Source organism: Adiantum capillus-veneris, chromosome 20, assembly GCF_014529385.1.
Source record: "Adiantum capillus-veneris isolate H3 chromosome 20, ASM1452938v2, whole genome shotgun sequence".
NCBI classification, from domain to species: Eukaryota; Viridiplantae; Streptophyta; class Polypodiopsida; order Polypodiales; family Pteridaceae; genus Adiantum; species Adiantum capillus-veneris.
The window spans coordinates 105,123,706-105,143,488 of record NC_140950.1 but is presented as its reverse complement, the minus strand read 5'-3'; the positions used below and the strand labels follow the sequence as shown (position 1 = coordinate 105,143,488).

At 48.0% G+C, this 19,783-nt stretch overlaps 1 protein-coding gene across 2 annotated transcripts in view; it reads right to left on the bottom strand.

The window, feature by feature from the left end:
• Positions 1-19,783, bottom strand: part of LOC147433025 (uncharacterized) — a 148,738-nt gene that overhangs the window by 28,928 nt on the left and 100,027 nt on the right. Inside the window, exons 11-15 of one of the 2 annotated variants that reach the window (XM_086492776.1) lie at positions 15,403-15,520; positions 15,254-15,315; positions 15,036-15,160; positions 14,856-14,967; positions 14,571-14,762 (exon numbers count right to left, since the gene is read on the bottom strand). In XM_086492776.1, coding sequence (XP_086348902.1) covers positions 14,571-14,762; positions 14,856-14,967; positions 15,036-15,160; positions 15,254-15,315; positions 15,403-15,520 — 609 coding nt within the window. Of the gene's footprint in view, positions 1-14,570; positions 14,763-14,855; positions 14,968-15,035; positions 15,161-15,253; positions 15,521-19,783 lie in introns of both variants that reach the window. The other variant, XM_086492775.1, reaches the window with a different exon arrangement.

Genomic DNA, 19,783 nt, shown 5'->3' with positions numbered 1-19,783 from the left:
CACACTTTTTTTTTCGCTTGTTGCGGTCGCACGTAACCCAAGTCCACTTGGGCGTGTCGATTCCTAATCGTGTTTTTGAAAAGTGACAGGAAACCCAAGAAAGAAGGGCTTGTCCAGCCTCCCCTTGTTTCTCTTTTCACTCATTGAGAGTGGATTGTGCACTTAGCGGCCGGCCAATCGACGTGAGGTGGGAAAAAGCAACCTTGGTGTGAGCGCAAGGCCGCCAAGGGGTGCGCCCGCGGAAGAGAGCAGAACTCGGGTGAAGAGAAGATCCTTCTCTAACACAGATTGCAAGCTAAAGAAGAACCTCAAGAACCGCAATACCCCAAGACCCACAAGAACCCAAGTTCCTCGTGAACTTAAGAACCCAAGATGTCAGTGGATTGTCATCACCCGAAGTGGAATGGATACTTCGCACGGAGGTGGTGAGCATGGAAGAGGCGAAGAAGAATTTTCCCCACCAGGAGGTTTTTCGGACCCTCCTCCTTCCCCATCTACGCCAAGGATTGCACTAACTCCTATGGAGGCTTTCGACAAGAGGATAATGAACAGGAAGTTATAACGCGAAGTAAGACAAGCAGAAAGAAAGGCAGAACACAAAGAAAGAATGGCATCTATAGAGCGTGAGCGCGCAAGCAAGCGCGCTTGTGCTTGCGCGCTTGGCGGCCGAAGAAAGAATGGCAGCAATTGATAGTCAAGTTGCTTTCAACTAAAAGAGTCGAGGGGAAGATCGACACAGTGCTGGTCTCCCCCCTTCAAGAGAATGTTTATTAGGGAGAAATTTTTTACAAGCACAAGAACCGGAGTGACTTCTTCCGTTCTAGTTCTTCCGACTCGATAGTCAATTCCTTCCCGTGCGAAATTCCTAAGAGACAAGCTCTCAATTCCTTTTTCCGTCTGTTCCTAGAATGAAAAGCTCTGCAGACTGTTCCCGTCTCCGTTCCCGGAATCCCTAAGCATATACCAAGCCCTTGGTGCTCCTTCTCTATGATGGAGTCCTTGCAAAGACACAAACACAAAACAACAACTCGTATGGTGAATTCACGATTGATACTTGTCGCTCCGAGTACGAGAAAGCGAACTCCTGTGTATTGGCTTTGCTCCTTCACTTGCAGATTTTCTGTCGAGTAGACTCTTGCTGCTAGCACTGGCACTTCTCTGCGGCGGCTGAGAGAGGGTGGGCTGCTTTTATAGGCTCTCGCACCCGGCAGGAATAGCCGGTGTGGAGCTGGCTGGAATAGGGGCAAGTGGGAGCGCTGGTGATAAGAGAGGTTTGGCGGGTGAATTAGCCAACGCAAAGAAAGAGAGATCGCTGTTTTCTTTTTCAGCCAGGCAGCCAACGCTGGGTTTTTATTCAGCATTGCCTTTTATTTTAAGTAGAGTGGGCGGCAGGCCACCCTTTTTTTTTAATAAAATGTGAACCTGGACAAAACTCCATAAAACTCAGTGAACTGAAAATTGATGCTATGCAATCACATTCTAGCTGTCCCCAGGTGCAGTTCTCAGGCACATATGCAATGCAAACACAGATTCCTTGCGGGAGAGGATCTGCTCCTCTCGGAAAAACACTTAAAATATTCCGCTTATTAGAAAAAGCTTCTCAGAACCCATCTTTATTCTTGTGCTTGTGTCTTTACGCGTGTTTCTTTTTCCAATTCGGTTTCCTGACAGACGAACAAAATATTCCCTTTCCGATACTCCCATCACCCATCATGTGACGCATTAGGAATAGCCGTTTCTCCGTCTCTCGTATCGAACTAACCGTACAACCCCTTCCCGATGCTTAGTGTCACCCATCATATGACACATCAGAGTTGTCCGTTCCTGATGGCTTTTAATAATTCCCGTAGATCTACATTTCCTAACCTTGCGGTAGTGGGTAACAATAGTGCCTTCAAGACGAGAGATTCTCTCTTGGAGACTTTCTCCTCTTCCCATCTTCTCTCCCTCTCCTCTTGCTCACAAAGAAAAATTATTTTCGCTTCTCTCCATTCTTCTTCTATCTCCTTCCTCCAATGTGGAAATGTGGAAATGCACTTGTTTGTGAGAGCGAATTCCGCCTTTCTAGCCATTGGTGTGAGTGAGGCAGACATTCTCCTTCTTGGTTTAGAGAGAGAGAGAGAGAGAGAGAGAGAGAGAGAGAGAGAGAGAGAGAGAGAGAGAAATGAAATGTTATATTAACGTCTTCAAAAAGGCCAGGGTGACCTATGAGACCAAACTGATACAAAAGTGGTGAATCTGTTACAAAGTCTGAAAAGTGTGAAAGTGTGAAAATAAATGCGAAAAACTAAATACAAAGTAATAGATAGACTTCTTAGGAGCATTCTGGGTGTCTGGCTAGAATGCTTCTAATCCTTTGTTGTAGTCTCCTCCGGTGAAGTGTGCTTCTACATATCGGTTGTGGTCGTCTCGATTTCCTAAGCTCAATCGCCTTGTCAATGAGGGTGCCTTTGGTATGAATGTGGGTACTCCTTTGTGCTAGCTGCTGGCCTCTTGCTTCTCCTTCCATTCCTGCTTCTATCGATCCGAAGAAATCTGTGATCTGCCTCTGAGGCTGTAGTGCTCTTTGTCTTCTCATTAGATTATCCCTGTGCCGATGTAGTTCCAGTAGGTACAAGCCTAAGCACCTTTGATCTTGGTATTGCATGACTCTATCTAGAGGTCCAAAGCCTTCTTTGAATAGGCAATGGAAACGCCCACGTATCTCATAGTATACGGTGCAATGGCATATGTAGTGTAATTCTGTCTCCGGCTCCATTCCGCATAACTTGCAAATTCTGCTCTCAGATGGGATTCCCCTAATCTGCCAAATTCAATTTCCAGCTGGTGTGAGGATGTACGAATCTGACCAATAGCACATCTCAAACCATGAGACAGGTGGGTATCCATGTAGCTCGGGCGAATCACAAAACCATCTTCAGATAGTTGTAGGAAGTTTCCTTTGTAGTCGGCCATCTTCGTGCCCAATTCTTGTGTAGGGTCTACCCATGTCCTCTTAGTGTCTAGCTGTATAAGATCCCGGCGGATGATTTTATTAATCTCCGTTCGTGTGATTGCCAGTGATGGAGCCTCAAGAGAGTATTGGAAGGGGGGTAATCTTTCCACACTGAACCCGTGTCTCTAAAACCAGGAGGACAGTTGCGCATACCAGCATGATGTATCTCCTTTCATTGCTAATTGTCGAGAGGATTCGAGGGCCAATCTAGTATATCGGCAATTATTTGTATCCCATAAACCATGTATAAAGGACATTGATTTGGTAAGAGCTTCAATTTCTATCGAAGGGGCAGCTAGTTCCACTCGGGTAATCGCGTGTGGTACGGAGGCCTTGGCTCTAATCATTCGGGAAATCATAGATACCAAAGGTCTCTCCATTGACTTCCAATTATCCTGATCCACAGATGGTCCCCAAATCTGGACCCCATAAAGCATAGCCGAAGCCACCACAGTATCAAAGAGCCAGAGTTTTGTTCGTGGTTCCTGAAACTGCACTTGTGAACACATCCTCTCCAACCCTCCCAAGGCCGCAGAGGCTCAGGATAATCTAGCATCCGCTGCTTTCTTAAGAGTAAACTTCGGTCCTGTAAATACCACACCAAGGTATGTGTATGCATTTGTGTACTCTACTGTATCCTGGCCATATGCAAATGTAGGTGCCGATCTCCTAACCCACTGCGGTGTGGTGTAAAACACCATAACTTTGGTTTTACCCAAATTTACCGACGGTCCGCTGTCCTCTGCGAATTTATGTAATGCATCTAACTGCCTCTGCATTCCATCTGGTGATTCTGCTATCAATACAATATCATCTGCATATAACAACAAAGGGATCGATGACCCTGCAAGTTGAGCACCTCTGTCACCCTCTCTATCAATGTAATCTGATACCTCATCTATATACATACCAAATAAAGTAGGGGACAATGGGCATCCCTAAGAGAGAGAGAGAGAGAGAGAGAGAGAGAGAGAGAGAAGAAGAAGAAGAAGAGAATTTTTTGAAACCCTAAGAAAAGCAAAACCAACAAAAATCAATTTGCCCTAAAAAACAGCAAAAAATAGTGGCAAAACCATACAAAACAGCAAAAAGCAGTTTTGAAACCCTAAAAACAGAAAAGGACGGTGGTAAAACCCTAGAAAGCAGCCCTTAGTGTTTTAGGTTAGTTCTTTGTAACTTTGTAATTACCGTACTCAGACTCAGACATGGTATCAGATTCACCAATTGTAACTTTTTTGTCTCATAGGTCATTTTGGCCTTTCGAAGACGTTAATATAACATTTCATTTCATATCATCTCTCTCTCTCTCTCTCTCAGGAGGTTCAGGAGGAGTAGCAGTGCTATTTAGACAGGAACTACAACCATTACTGCATATTGTACGAAGAGATGATCATGCTAGATATATGTGGGTGAGACGGAGAGCTGACACAGGTCGATTCCTATATATTGCCATATGTTACTTTCCTCCCAGTACATCCATGTACGCTGCATCCAGAGGGCAGTCACCTTTCTCTATTCTAGATGATGACATATGGGAGTTTTCTAGGGATGGTGATATCATTCTCCTAGGGGACTTTAATGCCTGAACGGGCAACTCGCAGTCAGTCTTCTACGACACTTCAGATGAGATGCTCAGAGAGATGGATGTGGGTGAGCTGGGACTGGACAGATGCTCAGATGATAGAGAGCAGACGGAGTATGGAAGATACCTCATGGAAATGACGACTACACATGGATTAGCCGTACTTAATGGCTTACAGCGATTTCCCGAAGCAGCCGGTTTCACATGCTTTCCACACAGACATGGGGCCAGTACAATGGATTATGTTATGACACAACCAAGCTTTGTCCCCTGGATTCAGGATTTCACAGTGGGAGCCAGGCCAGTGGGCATAGCAGTAGATCATGCTCTATTGACCGTTAAATTCAATGTAGTACAACCTAGACACCAGGAGGCAGGCCACACACCCGCTATACATTTACACCAGAGACTGATTTCGTTTATACAGAGGAGATATGGGACCGTCTACTGGAAGGCACAGCTGGCACAAATGGTACAGGCCTCTCACTGGAGGAGTGCACCAATATACTGACTGAGACAATGCATGGGGCTACGTCAGTGGCATACCCACACACTTAGCCGGGTAAGAGACGACATTCTGGGAGCATGCCCCAGAATAGTTGGTATAATGAGGAATGCAGAGAGATGAGAGCCCAGCTTCAGAGGGATCTTCTGTTAGGAGTCATCACTCACAAACAGTCTCGGATTGCTTTCCGACGCCTTGTGCGATGGAAGAAGCGAGCTTACCTAGCTCAGATGGAGCGAGACTTATATCAGATGTTCTTGAGTAGGGACTCAGGAGAGGCATGGCGACTATTCCATGAGCACTCTCCTCCCCCAGTGATTACTTCACCTGATGTGTGGGGCCAATATGCGACATCATTATATACGGTTCCGGGACAGGAACCCCTTCCAGACCCTACCAAGCCTTGCCCAGCTACGAGCACTTTCTGTCCACCTGAGATGGTACGAAGGGCCATCGACAGGATGAGGACCGGGAAGGCATATGATCATGACGGTCTAGTAGCGGAGCACTTTATACATGCCAAGGATATGCTGATGGAGGTTCTCGCAGTGATGTTCAATCGTGCCATGTGAGGGATTACCTGAGACATGGAGGTTGTCTAATATTGTGCTCATATTCAAGGCTGGTGACCCTACAGAGCCTTGGAATTACCGCACTATTATGGTTGGACACACATTGGCACGATTGTATGCATCTATTCTAGAGCAACACTTGAGTAGCTGGGCAAAGGGCGAGGGTGTACGAGCAAAGGGTCAGGCCGGCTTCAGGAGGGGTTTCTCCACTCTTGATCATATTCTGACACTCAGGGCCATCATTGAGGAGGGCAGAGCACATGGGAGACAGATCTATTGTAGCTTTGTGGATTTTCACAAAGCATTTGACATGGTACCAAGGGCTCGATTGATGCGCAGACTGCAAGAGATGGGGGTGCCCATAGAGGTAATTTGGGGGATAATAGCTGTGTACAGATCAGTGGTGGGACAAGTACGCACTCCAGAAGGGGTATCTGATTTAGTTCACTCTACTATTGGAGTGAAACAAGGTTGCCCATTGTCTCCTACTCTATTTGGTATGTATGTTGATGAGGTGTCTGATTACCTTGACAGAAAGGGTGACAGGGGTGCCTAGCTGGCAGGGACGTGGATCCCATTGTTGCTTTATGCTGATGATATTGTACTAATATCTGACTCACCAGAACGTATGCAACGACATTTGGACGCACTACGCAGTTTTGCAGAGGATAGTGGACTGGGTGTAAACCTAGGTAAAACAAAGGTTATGGTGTTTAACACCACACCGCAATGGGTCAGGAGATCAGTACCTACTTTCAAATATGGTCAGGAGATTGTGGAGTATACAGATGCATACACTTAATTGGGGGTAGTCTTCACTGGGCCGAGATTTTCTTTGAGAAGAGCAGCAGAGACTAGACTAACTAGAGCCGGTGCGGCTCTGGGAGGAATGGAGAGGATGTGTTCACAAGTTCAGTTCTAGGAACCTAGGACAAAGTTATGGCTCTTTGATACTTTGGTTGCCTCTACTATGTTATATGGGGTGCAGGTTTGGGGACCTTCTATAGGCCAGGATGGGTGGAGGTGTATGGAGAAGCCCCTGGTATCTATGATCTCTCGGCTGATTAGAGCCAAGGTTTCTGTACCGCATGGTATCATTCGAGCGGAATTATCTGCCCCCCCTATGGAGATTGAGGCGCTCACAAGATCAGTCTCCTTTGTACACAGTCTGTGGGATACTACCAGAAACAGATATGCCAAGGTGGCTCTAGAGTCCTCCAGACAATTAGCTCTTAACGGGGATACATCATGCTGGTATGCTTAGATGACATCATGGTTTCAGACACATGGTTTCACCATGGACAGGTTGCCTCCTTTTCAATACTCTCTTCAGGCACCCTTGAGGTCTCTGACACGGGTAGAGATTAATAGACTAATCCGTCAGGATTTGATCCAGCTGGACACAAGGAGGACATGGATAGAGCCGTTACACGAGTTGGGCACAAAGATGGCTTTCTATAGAGAGCATCTTCTCCACCTCACGGGGGATGGGTTTGTAATTCGACCTAGCTATATGGACACGCATCTTTTGCATGGTTTGCGTTGTGCCATTGGCCAGATACGCCCGTCCTCACATCAGCTCGAGATTGAGACTGGCAGATTCAGAGGGACACCAACAAATAACAGAATATGCCGCTTATGCCATCTAGAGCCAGAGACAGAAGTACATTACATATGTCATTGCACAGTGTACTATGAGATACGAGGTCGTTTTCACTGTCTATTCAGAGAAGGTTTTGGGCCTCTATCTAGGGTCATGAGTTATGAGGATCAAAGATGTCTTGGGCTTTATCTACTTGAGTTACACAAGCATAGAGAAACCTTACTGAGGAGAGGTGAAGAGAGACATCCGCAGAGACAGATCACAGACTTCTTTACACTAGATACTGTACACCCAGAAGAACAGTCAGAGGAGCAACCAGCGACGGTGGAGAGGTCTACCCACACTACTGGCATTCTCATAGACCGAGCATTGGAGCTAGGGAGATCTAGACGACCCCGAGGGAGGAGAGGAGCTACACAATTTCGAAGGAGGCTATGGCAAAGGATTCAAGCCATACTCTTTCGTCGTCCAGGGTGCAGATGAAGATGGATCTCTACTGCCCTCCCATATTGTCTTCACATTGTACTGCTTAGTTTAGGATCCCGCAGTATTTATATTTTGTTATCCTAGTTTAATTTATTTTGTTAATCTGACTTTGTATCAGATACACCGCATTGTAACTTTCTGGTCTCATAGGTCACTTTGGCCTTTTGAAGAGGTTAATATAACATTTCATTTCATTTCATTTCTCTCTCTCTCTCTCTCTCTCTCTCTCTCTCTCTCTCTCTCTCTCTCTCTCTCTCTCTCTCTCTCTCTCTCTCTCATTCTCTCTTCGAACTTCGCAAGCAAAAAACAGTTTCAAAAACCTGAAAAACAGTGACGAAAACCTAAAAACAATAAAGGTGGCAAAACCCTAGAACATAGTGTGGAGAGAGAGAAAGAAAGAAAGAAAGAAAGAAAGATTTTTAACGTCTATGTCAGGCCGAAATCGGCCTATGAGACAAAACAGATGTACATGGTGTGTATGTCATCCGTCTATCGGAAAGACAAATGAAACAAAACTGATACAAAACTGAACTGAATGTAGGTAGTGGAGTATCTGAGGAGGGATGGAGCTCTATCTCTCTAGGGGTATATGCATGTCTATATGCTCAAGGTAGTACAATCATGAGAATGCATCAAGCTATCTAGCTCCATCCTGTACTAATGGGGGGATGTAAGATGTGGTACATGGGCGGGGCTGGTGCCAAGGCTACCCGGATGAAAGCTGTCGGGTCGGCCCTCATCTGAGCTACTCGCTCCTCAGTGGCACAGCGCTCCCGGGCTCGGATCTCCTCGATCTGTCGGTGGTGGGAGCTTGCGCCCCTGTAGCCTGTGACTCGTGGTCGTCGTCTAGCTCGGTTCACCTCCGCCTGTGGAAGTGTCACTCCCCTCTGAGTGTCTGGTGAGGGAGGGGCGTCAATCCTCTGAAAGAAGTTTGTGAGCTGCGACTGTCTCCCCTCTGTCTGTGTAGCTGTGTGTGGCTGTAGTAGTGTGTCCCGATGGCTCTGTATCTCTAGTAAGAAACGTCCGAGCTGTCTCTGATCTCGAGAGTCCATGATCTCTCGGAGAGTGGGCTGTCCTCTGAATAAGGCCTCATACCTGCCTCTGATCTCAGTGTATGCTCTGCATCTACATACAAAGTGCTCCTCACTCTCTACCTCCTCTGTGCAGGCTCTGCAGACTCGCTCCTCCCTGGGAACACCAGTGTGTCTCCCGATCTCAATCTCTAACCTGTGTGAAGCCACTCTCAGCTGACCAATCGCCACCCGTGAGCTATGTGGCATATATGTGTCCATATAGCGTGGTCTCTGTATGAACCCCCCAGACAATATGGTGAGAAATTGGTCTCTGTAATCTGACATCCTCGTCCCCAAGCCAGGTGACTCCCAGACTCTCCTAGTGTATAGCTGCCACAGATCCTGTCTCAATACCAAGTTCCTCTCACTGCGAGAGAGGTGAATATATGGTGAGTGGGGGTCGTACTGGAATGGTGGTAGGCTCTCCATGTCAAGACCGTGTCCCTCAAACCATGCTCTGACCTGTGAGTACCATGCTCTCTCATGCCCACTCTTTGATAGCTGTATAGCTGCCTCAAATGCTCTACGAGTAAGTCTGTCAGGAGGTAGCTCTCTCATCCTTTGGAGGAAGCAGACTGTCTGGAATAGTGCCTCTACAACCATAGGTGGTGTGGCGAGCTCGGCTCTAATAATGTCATGTGGCACTGTCTTCTTGCTGCGGAGCAAGCGTGAGATCATACATACCTGTGGCCTCTCAAGCTGTGTCCACTGGTCAGCTGTCAATCCTGGTGCCCATACTGCCGCCGAGTACATCAGGGCCGGGGTGACTAAGGTGTCGAAAAGCCACCCCTTCGTGCGGGGCTCCTGAAAGTGTGCCTGGTGGCACCTCTGCTCTAGCATGGTCAGAGCTGCATATCCTCGGGTGAGCCTGTCAACAGCAGCCTGCCTCATAGTGAAGGGTCCTGGTAGGCTGGTGAATGTGATGCCAAGGTAGACATAGGAGGTGACTACATCAACTTGTCCTCCTGCTGCTGTGAAGGTGGCAGCGCTCCTCACTGCACTGGATGTGTGAAAGATCATGACCTTGGTTTTGCCAAGGTTCACAGTCAACCCCTTGTGTGTGCTGAATTCGTCCAAGGCCTCAAGATGGCGCTGCAAGCCCTCGGGTGACTCTGAAATCAACACAATATCATCAGCATATAACATGATGTGGACCGGAGTACCTGCCAAGTCGCTCCCCTCTCCCCCTGCTCGCAGTATGTAGTCGGAGATCTCGTCGATGTAGAGCCCAAAGAGTGTCGGGGAGAGTGGGCATCCTTGCTTAACACCAATGGTGCTAGCAATGGTCTCTGAAAAACCGCCTGGGCAACGAACCCGACCCGTCACCCTCTCGTAGAGAGTATATATGGCCCAAATCATCTTTGTTGGTACTTCAATGTTGTGAAGGCGCTGGAAGAGTCTCTCGCGTGGGACTGTGTCAAAGGCCTTGCGGAAATCCACAAAGCAGCAGTAAAGCCTCTTCTTCTGCGCCTTTGCCCCATCAATGAGGCAGCGCAGAACGAAGATGTGATCAGTGGTGGAGAAAGCTCGTCTGAAACCTGCCTGGCCTGGAGCTCGTAAACCCTCGGTCTCTGCGTAGCGGCTGAGCTGTGCCTCAAGTACTGCTCCATATAGCTTGGCCATCGTGTGGCCAATCATGATAGTCCTGTAGTTCCCTGGGTCCAGGGTGTCGCCAGATTTGTGGATAGGCACTATGGTGTGCTGTGTCCACTCCTCTGGGAAGCCCTCCCCTATAGCCCGGTTGAAGACATGTGCAATCAACGGGGCTATAGTGGAGGCCGCATAAATGATGTGCTCACTCTGTAATCCAGTATGGTCAGCTGATCGTCTGTGCTGCATGCGGTGTATGGCCCTCTCTACCATCTCTGCTGTAAAGAAGGAAGAGCACGTGGGGCGTGGCCCGTGTGGCTGTGGGATAGGAGGCTGCCCTGGCACCTCATAGAGTCGCTCTGCATAATCATGCCATATCTGTGGATCCTCAATAGCTGTAGTCGGACGTGGCTCGCGCAGGGTGCGCCATGCCGTCGCGCTATCCATGCTCATGAATAGGCGGTATAGCTCTAGCTCCTATGCCTCTTCGAATGCTCGCCGCTTTTGGCGTGTCAGCGTCTTCATATGCCGTCTGGCCTCTCTCTCTATGATCTCTCCTAAGGCTTGCCGTGCACGGAGGCGTCGGTATAGCTCTCTGCACTCATCATCATACCAGCGGTTCTGAGGCATAGTCCCGGGAGGGGGAGTGCGTCCTGTGTGAGTGGTATGTGGAAAAGAGCTAATAGCTGAAGTGTGGAGAACGGAAGAGATATGTGATGTGAGAACTGAGAGTGGTGTGGATGGGTGGAGGAGGCATAGGCCATGCTCGACCTCGGCCGAGTAAAGAGGGGCTAGCTCATGTGTGAAATGGATGGTGGTGTGTGGAGTGTGTGCTGTGGAGCTGTGTGGGATGGTATCTCCGGTGATGGAGAAAGAGAGGTATGTGTGGTCGGCTCCGATGGGTATGGGTGGAATGGTGAAGGATGTGATAAGGTGTGTAGCCTCCCTGTGTCCCAGAATATAGTCGACTGTACTCCCCCCTCCCTCTGTAACTCCATGTGGCATACAAGTCAGGCCCCCTGAGGTGGGCCACTGGGCCATCCCGTTATAAATAACGAGACGGTGCTGGGAGCCAAGTCGAAGTAGATGTCGTCCGTAGGCTGTGACTGGAGCTCTGTCTGCTGTATCTCTCATAGTAGCCTCCTCATCTAGAGTGTGTAGTGCCTCTGGGTCCTCGTGGTCATATGCCTCACACTGCTCACTACGCGTACGAGCATTGAAGTCTCCCATAAGGAAGACTTCACCCAGTGTGGATTACTCCATAATCTCCGCCGTGAGGCATGCGTACGGTGACTCCTGCTCAGTAGGGGCGAATCTGGAGCCTGTGGGAGCAAAGTAGCAAAGGGCAATGTAGACGATCCTGTCTCGTGAGAGCTCGAGGCGAATCCACATGTAGCGGGCCTGTGGGTCCCGGGCAACAATCTGTAGTCTGTTGTGAAGCCCCTGTCTAAAGAGTATGGCCACTCCTCCTGAACCGCGAGTGGTGTGCTGGCGCATACATCCCCGATGTAGAGACTCCCACTGGAATCCATGTATCCGTGGTAGCCCTCTCTCTGGGCTCTCGTGTGTCTCTGTAAGTAGAATGATGTCTCGACCTCTCATCACCTCCTCAAGTCTCTCTGGGTGTGTCCATAGGTCTCCATTGCAATTCCAAACCGTGACATGAATCTCCTCGTGTGTCCCACAGGCCGCGAGTCCCTATGCGATGGTCTTGCCATCAATGATGACCCTGCCATCTCGATATACTGCCTTCTTCCCTTCTTTGCGGGCTTGGTGGACTCTAGGCATGCACGCACGACGGTGATCTTGTTGCATCTTTGTGAGGTCATCATCAAGATAAATCGGGGGGCCTTCTAGTCCTCTCAAGATGACCCTCTTTCGGAGGAAAGAAGTTCGAGACTCCTCGGAGGCGAATTGGAGGATGAGAGCTCTCTTCTTTGGATCTTTGCCGGCTCTCCAAACTTTGGAGAAAGGGATCTCTTCTTCCTTGTATCCCACTTTCTTGCATAAAGCTTTCCCATCGCTCTCGGGTGTAGACCCTTCTTCTTCTTTGATGCCGGTCACTCGCACATTGAGACGGCGAGTGTGTCGCATCTTCTCCTCCTCGATGGTTGTGTGTACTATGAGTACCTCATCTTTTTGGGCTTCCTCTCTTGCTACCTTCTTGATATTCTTTTTGACCACTTCGACCCATCCTTCTTTGGTGGCCTCTAATTTGTCCTCAATGCTTACGGTGAGGGCTTTGGTGATCTCCTCCTTGAGGGCTTCCTTAGCCTCCTCTTTAATCTCTCCTTCCTCGGGGGTGAGGGATGTGATGGAAGCATGAAGGAGATCGATTTGTGCCTTCATCTCTTCTTGCTCTTTCCTCCATCTCTCCCTCTCCTTCTCGTTCTCCCGTTCCCTTCTCTCCTTCTCCTCTTTGAGGTTTTGGATTTCCGCTCTCATGTCCTCCTTCTCTTCGTTCCATAGCTTGATGAAGGTGGCTTTCTCCTCCCTCCATATCTCTCTCTCCATCCACCATTCTTTCATGTCCTTCTCCAATTGTGCAAGCCTCTTGTTCGTGAGCATGAAGGTTGTCTTCATTGTCGGTGTCGGCGTCTTGATGGTGGGGGAAGACATGGTTGTCTTCGAAGCTACCCTCTCTTCATATTGTGAAGAAGAGGGGAGAAGGGGAAGAGAGGGAGTATGTGTGTGTATGCGTATATGTGTGTATTATGTGTGTGGGTATGTATCCGTGTGTGTGTGTGTGTGTGTGTGTGTGTGTGAGAGAGAGAGAGAGAGAGAGAGAGAGAGAGAGAGAGAGAGATGGCTGTGTGATGGGAGCGGGTAGGGGCTGCGTGAGGGGGAAGCTGGAGGGGGGCTGCGCGAGGGGAAGAGAGGGAGTACGTGTGCAGCAAGGCAGTTCAGCAGCAGCAGCAGGTATAACAGCGTCAGCAACAGGCGGATACCGGGGGTGCTGTGCAGGTGGGGTGGGCGCGCTGAGCACTGGGGTGACACAGCAGCGCGCAGCACAGTAGTAATGTGCCTGGGGCAGCACAGCAGCAGGTCCGCGCGCTGGTGCAGCAGGAGGAGGGCGCTGGTGCAGCAGGTCCGCGAGAGAGAGAGAGAGAGAGAGAGAGAGAGAGAGAGAGAGAGAGAGGGGGGGGGGGGGGGGGGGGTGCGGGGGCGGTGGTGGTGGTGGTAGAGGGGGGTAGATGGGATGGGAGGTACCCTGTCACACAGTATTGGCCACTAAATAGGCGCCTCTAGCGGTATATCTTTATTTATTTGAAGATCAGCAGAGTACAAGAAAGCTCCAATAAGAGATGGCCCCAGAATTTTGCAATCCAACCTATGTAGAGCAGGCATTAGGCCTTTCTAGAAGAATGAGATTACAATCGTGCCACTTGTCAGGTAGTTCCTGCTACTGAACCACTTGTCTGTTAATAGCACAGACGTGCAGAACCCAGGAGAATAAATTTGGCCTGAAACGGCAGTGACTTACATACGGTTGAATTTTTATAACAGTCACTGTCCAAGTTTTATCCAACAGAAGATGTCATGCAGTTGATCTGGCAAAAAATATGGATAACAAAAAAAGTCAGCATGCTCATGTGGCAGATAACTTGCATGTGTGTGGAGCACATGGAGACTACAGAGAGTCAGTTCACCCATGTGGCACCCGCCTTGCAGCAATTCTGGTAGCAAAATGGAGCACATGGAGACAACAGAAAGTCAGCACACTTTTTGGCAACTACTATTCACCACCTGTGCCCCTTGGGACTGTGGAAGGCTTGGCCTGTATGGAGGATGGTGCTTCAAATCAATGAAGCTTCCATTTTAAAGGTACATTCTATTGGTTATCACCTATGGCAGAACCACAACTTGTCTAAAGCAAGAAACTTGCACGCTTGAAGGTTTTCAAAAGCAATAGACACATCAGAACAATTAATCTTGCAAGTAAACCAAATGCATTGATAATGATTGGATGATACATCTAGGAGGCACAAAATCTCTCTATCTCCTATATTTCAAATGAAGGTCGTGTACAACAGAATCAAGCCATTTCAAAACCAAAAAGCCTGATCACAAAACCTGCAGATTGGCTAAAGAAAAATGCTTACATTTGTCCTACAATGTTAAGCCAAAAAACCACTGAATATTGACTACATGCAGGCTACTCACATCCATCAAAATGAGATCAAAAGCTTCCTTCGTATACTGCTCCACAGCTTCTGCTCCATTACAAGCTAAGACAAATGTATGCCCCCATTTTTGCAGTAGTTTGACTACCACCTTTTGGTTGACAACATTATCTTCTGCAACAAGAATATGGAGGCTCCTAACTAGGTTCTCACCACCACTTGATGCTTGGCCCTATGACACATTTATAATGAGCAAATTAGTCACACACATGAGCATTCTTAAGGCACACATAAGTAAGGAGAAGAACAGTACTTTCAGGGTTACCTCTAAATCTGAAGCTTCATCTTGTGTACCAAGAGCAGATTGTAGCACCCGTACAAGTAAAGAGCGTTTTACAGGCTTTGTGGTATAAAATTTTGTCCCAAGCTCCTTGCACCTGTAGTAGAACTAAGTCAACTTTCAAAAACTACTTCACTGTCAAGGCAACTTCATGTTTGAACTTACCTAGTTACATCTGTTAAATTGAGAGATGTAAGTATTATCACAGCAAGTGGGGCATCTGGAATTTGTTGAGCAACAGAAGGTGATTCTTGTAAAGCCAACATTGGAACCTTTGTTTGCGACAGCACCTTGTTTAGGTACATGAAGTTATGCGACACTGTTGGTAGCCATTGAAAAAGAAATTTTATCTGGAAAACCAAACCAAACCAGATATAACTCACCATCTTCTCACTTTGGGTTGATACCGTTCCGAGAAGATCATTCTCACTCTGCTCCCTTCGGCCTGGGGCAGATGAGGCCGCAGTACAATACCTTAGCAGCAAGCTAGGATTCATGCGTAGAAAATGAACCAGCTCAAATGCATCTGTACCATTCAGCCACATGTCCAGCAATACCACGTTATATGGCCGACCACAGTTTGACGCCTTTTCTAGGGCTGATTTGGCAGATTCCACGTTACTTGCACCGTCTGCCAGCATTCCCCAGCTCTGTGAATGATAGTTATAGAATTATCAGAAGGAATAGCTGAAGTACTAAAATGAAAGAGTAGCCTTCCCTTGAATAGACCAAATTTACTAGACATCAGGTCCCTGACTAGTCATACCCAAAAACTTGTAAGAGGGCAGTGGACGAATAAGTTTGCGAGAAAAGAAAGAAAGAAAGATCTTTTTGTATCTATTAGAGGCCGAAGTCAGCCTATGATACAAATCGAGCGCTATCTCTGGGGGTGTAAATGCAGCTATACACTCAGGGTAGTACAATCATGAAGATGCATCGGATTATCTAGCACCATCCTGTGCTAAATTGGGGGTGTAGTTTGTGGTACATGGGTGGCTCTGGGGTGAGGGTTGTAACAGGCTTGGACACTCCAAGCGAGAAATCAATAGCAACAAGCGAACAGAAACTCCAAAATTATTGAATTTTAAGAGAGAGAGAGAGAGAGAGAGAGAGAGAGAGAGAGAAAATGAAATGAAATGAAATGTTATATTAACGTCTTCAAAAGGCCAAAATGACCTATGAGACCAATCAGTTACAAAATAGTGAATCTAATACCATGTCTGGGTACAAAAGAACTAGAAAAGAACTAGAAGTGGAACAAAATACTACTACTACTACTACAATCTAAAACTACGTGGGTGTAGCAGCTGATACAATAGGTACCCGGTAAACTGGATGTAACAGTGTGTGAAACAAAGATGGAAGAAATGGTGAGGATCCATCCTCATCTGCACTCTGGATGTCGAGAGAGTATGGCTCGAATCTTCTGTTGTAGTCTCCGTCGATGCTGTGTAGCTCCTCTCCTCAGTCGCGGTCGTCTGTATCTCTGTAGCTCCAATGCTCGGTCGATGAGAGTGCCAGTAGTGGTCGAATGAGTGTGGGACGAGCTCTGCAGTGGTGGCTGCTCCTCTGGCTGTCCCATATCTAGTGAAAAGAAATCTGTAATGTGTCTCTGGGACTGCCTCTCTCTAGCTCTCCCCAGTAAAGTGTCTCTATACCTGTGTAACTCAAGTAGATATAGTCCAAGACATCTCTGATCCTCATAACTCATGACCCTAGATAGAGGACCAAAACCCTCTCTGAATAAGCAGTGGAAACGCCCCCGTATCTCATAGAACACTGTGCAATGACATATGTAGTGCAACTCTGTCTCTGGCTCTCTCTGGCATAATCGGCATATCCTGCTGTCTGCTGGTATCCCTCTGAATCTACCGGTCTCAATCTCGAGCTGATGTGAGGATGTGCGTATCTGACCAATGGCACAATGCAAACCATGAGACATATGTGTGTCCATGTAGCTGGGTCGAATCACAAACCCATCTCCTGTGAGGTGGAGAAGATGCTCTCTATAGAAAGCCATCTTTGTGCTCAACTCCTGAGGCGGCTCTATCCATGTCCTCCTGGTGTCGAGCTGGATCAGGTCCTGACGAATGAGTCTAGTGATCTCCACCCGTGTAAGAGACAGCGAGGGTGCCTGAAGAGAATACTGGAAAGGGGGCAACCTGTCCATGGTGAAGCCATGCGTCTGAAACCATGAAGTCATCTGTGCATACCAGCATGAAGTGTCCCCCTGTAGAGCTAACTGTCTGGAAGACTCAAGGGCCAATCTAGCATATCTGTCTCTAGTAGTATCCCATAGGCTGTGCACAAAGGACACTGATCTGGTAAGCGCCTCAATCTCCATGGGGGGGGCAGCTAGCTCTGCTCGAATGATCGCGTGAGGTACGGAGGCCTTGGCTCTAATCAATCGGGAGATCATAGATACCAAGGGCCTCTCCATACCTCTCCAACCATCCTGGCCTACAGAAGGTCCCCATACCTGTACCCCATACATCATAGCTGAGGCTACTAAAGTATCAAAGAGCCATAACTTTGTCCGAGGTTCCTGGAACTGAACCTGCGAACACATCCTCTCCAAGCCTCCCAAGGCCGCATAAGCTCTGGTCAGTCTAGTCTTTGCTGCTCTCCCCAAAGAAAACCTCGGCCCAGTGAAGACTATCCCAAGGTAAGTGTATGCATCTGTATACTCCACAATCTCTTGACCATACGTGAAGGTCGGTGCCGATCTCCTGATCCACTGCGGTGTGGTGTTAAACACCATGACCTTGGTTTTACCAAGGTTTACAGACAATCCACTATCCTCTGCAAAACTGTGTAATGCATCCAACTGTCGCTGCATACCCTCTGGTGAGTCAGAGATCAAGACAATATCATCAGCATATAACAACAATGGGATCCACGTCCCTGCCAGCTGGGCACCTCTATCACCCTCTCTGTCAATGTAATCAGACACCTCATCAACATACATACCAAATAGAGTAGGAGACAATGGGCAACCCTGTTTCACCCCGATAGTGGAGTGAACTAAGTCAGATATCCCCTCTGGGGTGCGTACATGTCCCATCACTGATCTGTATAAAGCCATAATCCCCCAAATCAACACTGTGGGCACCCCCATCTCCTGCAGTCTGCGCATCAGTCGAGCTCTCGGTACCATGTCAAATGCTTTGCGGAAATCCACAAAGCTACAATAAATCCGTCTCCCATGTGACCTGCCCTCCTCAATGATAGCTCTGAGTGTCAGAATATGGTCAAGAGTGGAGAAACCCCTCCTGAAACCTGCCTGTCTCTTTGCCCGTACACCCTCACCCTCTGCCCAGTTACTCAACTGCTGCTCAATAATGGATGCATACAATCGTGCCAGTGTGTGTCCAACCATAATAGTGCGGTAATTTCCAGGCTCTGTAGGATCACCTGCCTTGAATATAGGCACAATAGTAGACAACCTCCAAGTCTCAGGTAATCCCTCACACATGGCACGATTGAACAACACTGCAAGAACCTCCATCAGCATATCCCTAGCATGTATAAAGTGCTCCGCTACTAGACCGTCATGATCGTAAGCCCTCCTGGTCCTCATCCTGTCAATGGCTCTCTTTACCATCTCAGTGGTAAAGAAGGTGCTCGTAGGTGGGCTCAAGAACAACTGATACAAGTCTGCTCCATCTGGGCCAGGTAAGCTCGTTTCTTCTTTCGCACAAGGCGCCGGAAAGCAATCCGCGACTGTCTGTAGGTGATGACTCCTAAATGAAGATCCCTCTGAAGCTGGGCTCTCATCTCTCTGCACTCCTCATCATACCAACTATTCTGGGGCATGCTCCCAGAATGTCGCCTCCGATCCGAGAGAGAGAGAGAGAGAGAGAGAGAGAGAGAGAGAGAGATGAAATGAAATGAAATGTTATATTGAATGTCTTCAAAAGGCCAAAATGACCTATGAGACCAAACTGATACAATCTTGGTGGATCTATTACAATGTTTGGGTACAAAAATAAAATGAAGTAAAGCGAAAAACTAAAATCATAACTACTAGATGTGAACTAGGCAGCTAGCTGAAACTGTGTAGGACATGAGTAGGAGGGTGAAAGTAGTGACTGGCGGCTAGTACAACACAATGTGGGTGTGTGTGTGGGAATATAATGGGTGAGAGCTGATACAAAGGCTGATACAAGATGAGCAGGGAGTACAATCATAGTTACAGGGGCCGGAGGGGATGGCCGCTAGAGACGGGGGACACCTGTATCTGGGATGGGGACAGGTGGGGATGCACTGGAATGGATGGCAGCCAGGCTGCCAGCTGCTGAGGATGCAGCCTAAACGTCCCGGGGACAACAAGGGACGGCCAGTCAATGGTCAAGAATTCTCAAAATAAAAAAAACAAACCGTTTCTAAAGGTCGATTTCTCTCCAACAGCCATATTTTTGAACTTTGAAGCTTTCAAGCCTCAAGGGGCTGCACCCCATGGCTATAAAAGCCACCCTTTGGGTTCTCATTTTTCAAGATCTCCACCTAAAGCCAATTGCTCTATGGTCTACCCTCTCCTCTCTACCTTCACCTCTACGGTCTACCCTCGAGTCTCCTCTCTACTATTACCTCTATCCTCAAGGCTCAAGATCTCCACCTAATCTCTCCCTCCTCTACCCTCTCAAGCTCTCCTCTACTCTCCCAAGTCTCAAGGCTCTACGGTCTACCTAGTACCTCTCGAGTCTCCTCTTTACCTTCACCCTCACAAGTAACCTCTCCTCTACACTCTCCACCATCATGTCATCTCAAGCTATTCTCGAAGGAGGCCCGCCGTGCAAACATAATCATGGTGGATGAAGTCGACTCTACCGAGCGTGGTCAAGGTGGCGGTTCAAGACCATGGACATGCAAGCTATGCCCGTACAAGAGAATGGGTGGTGCAAACAAAGTGC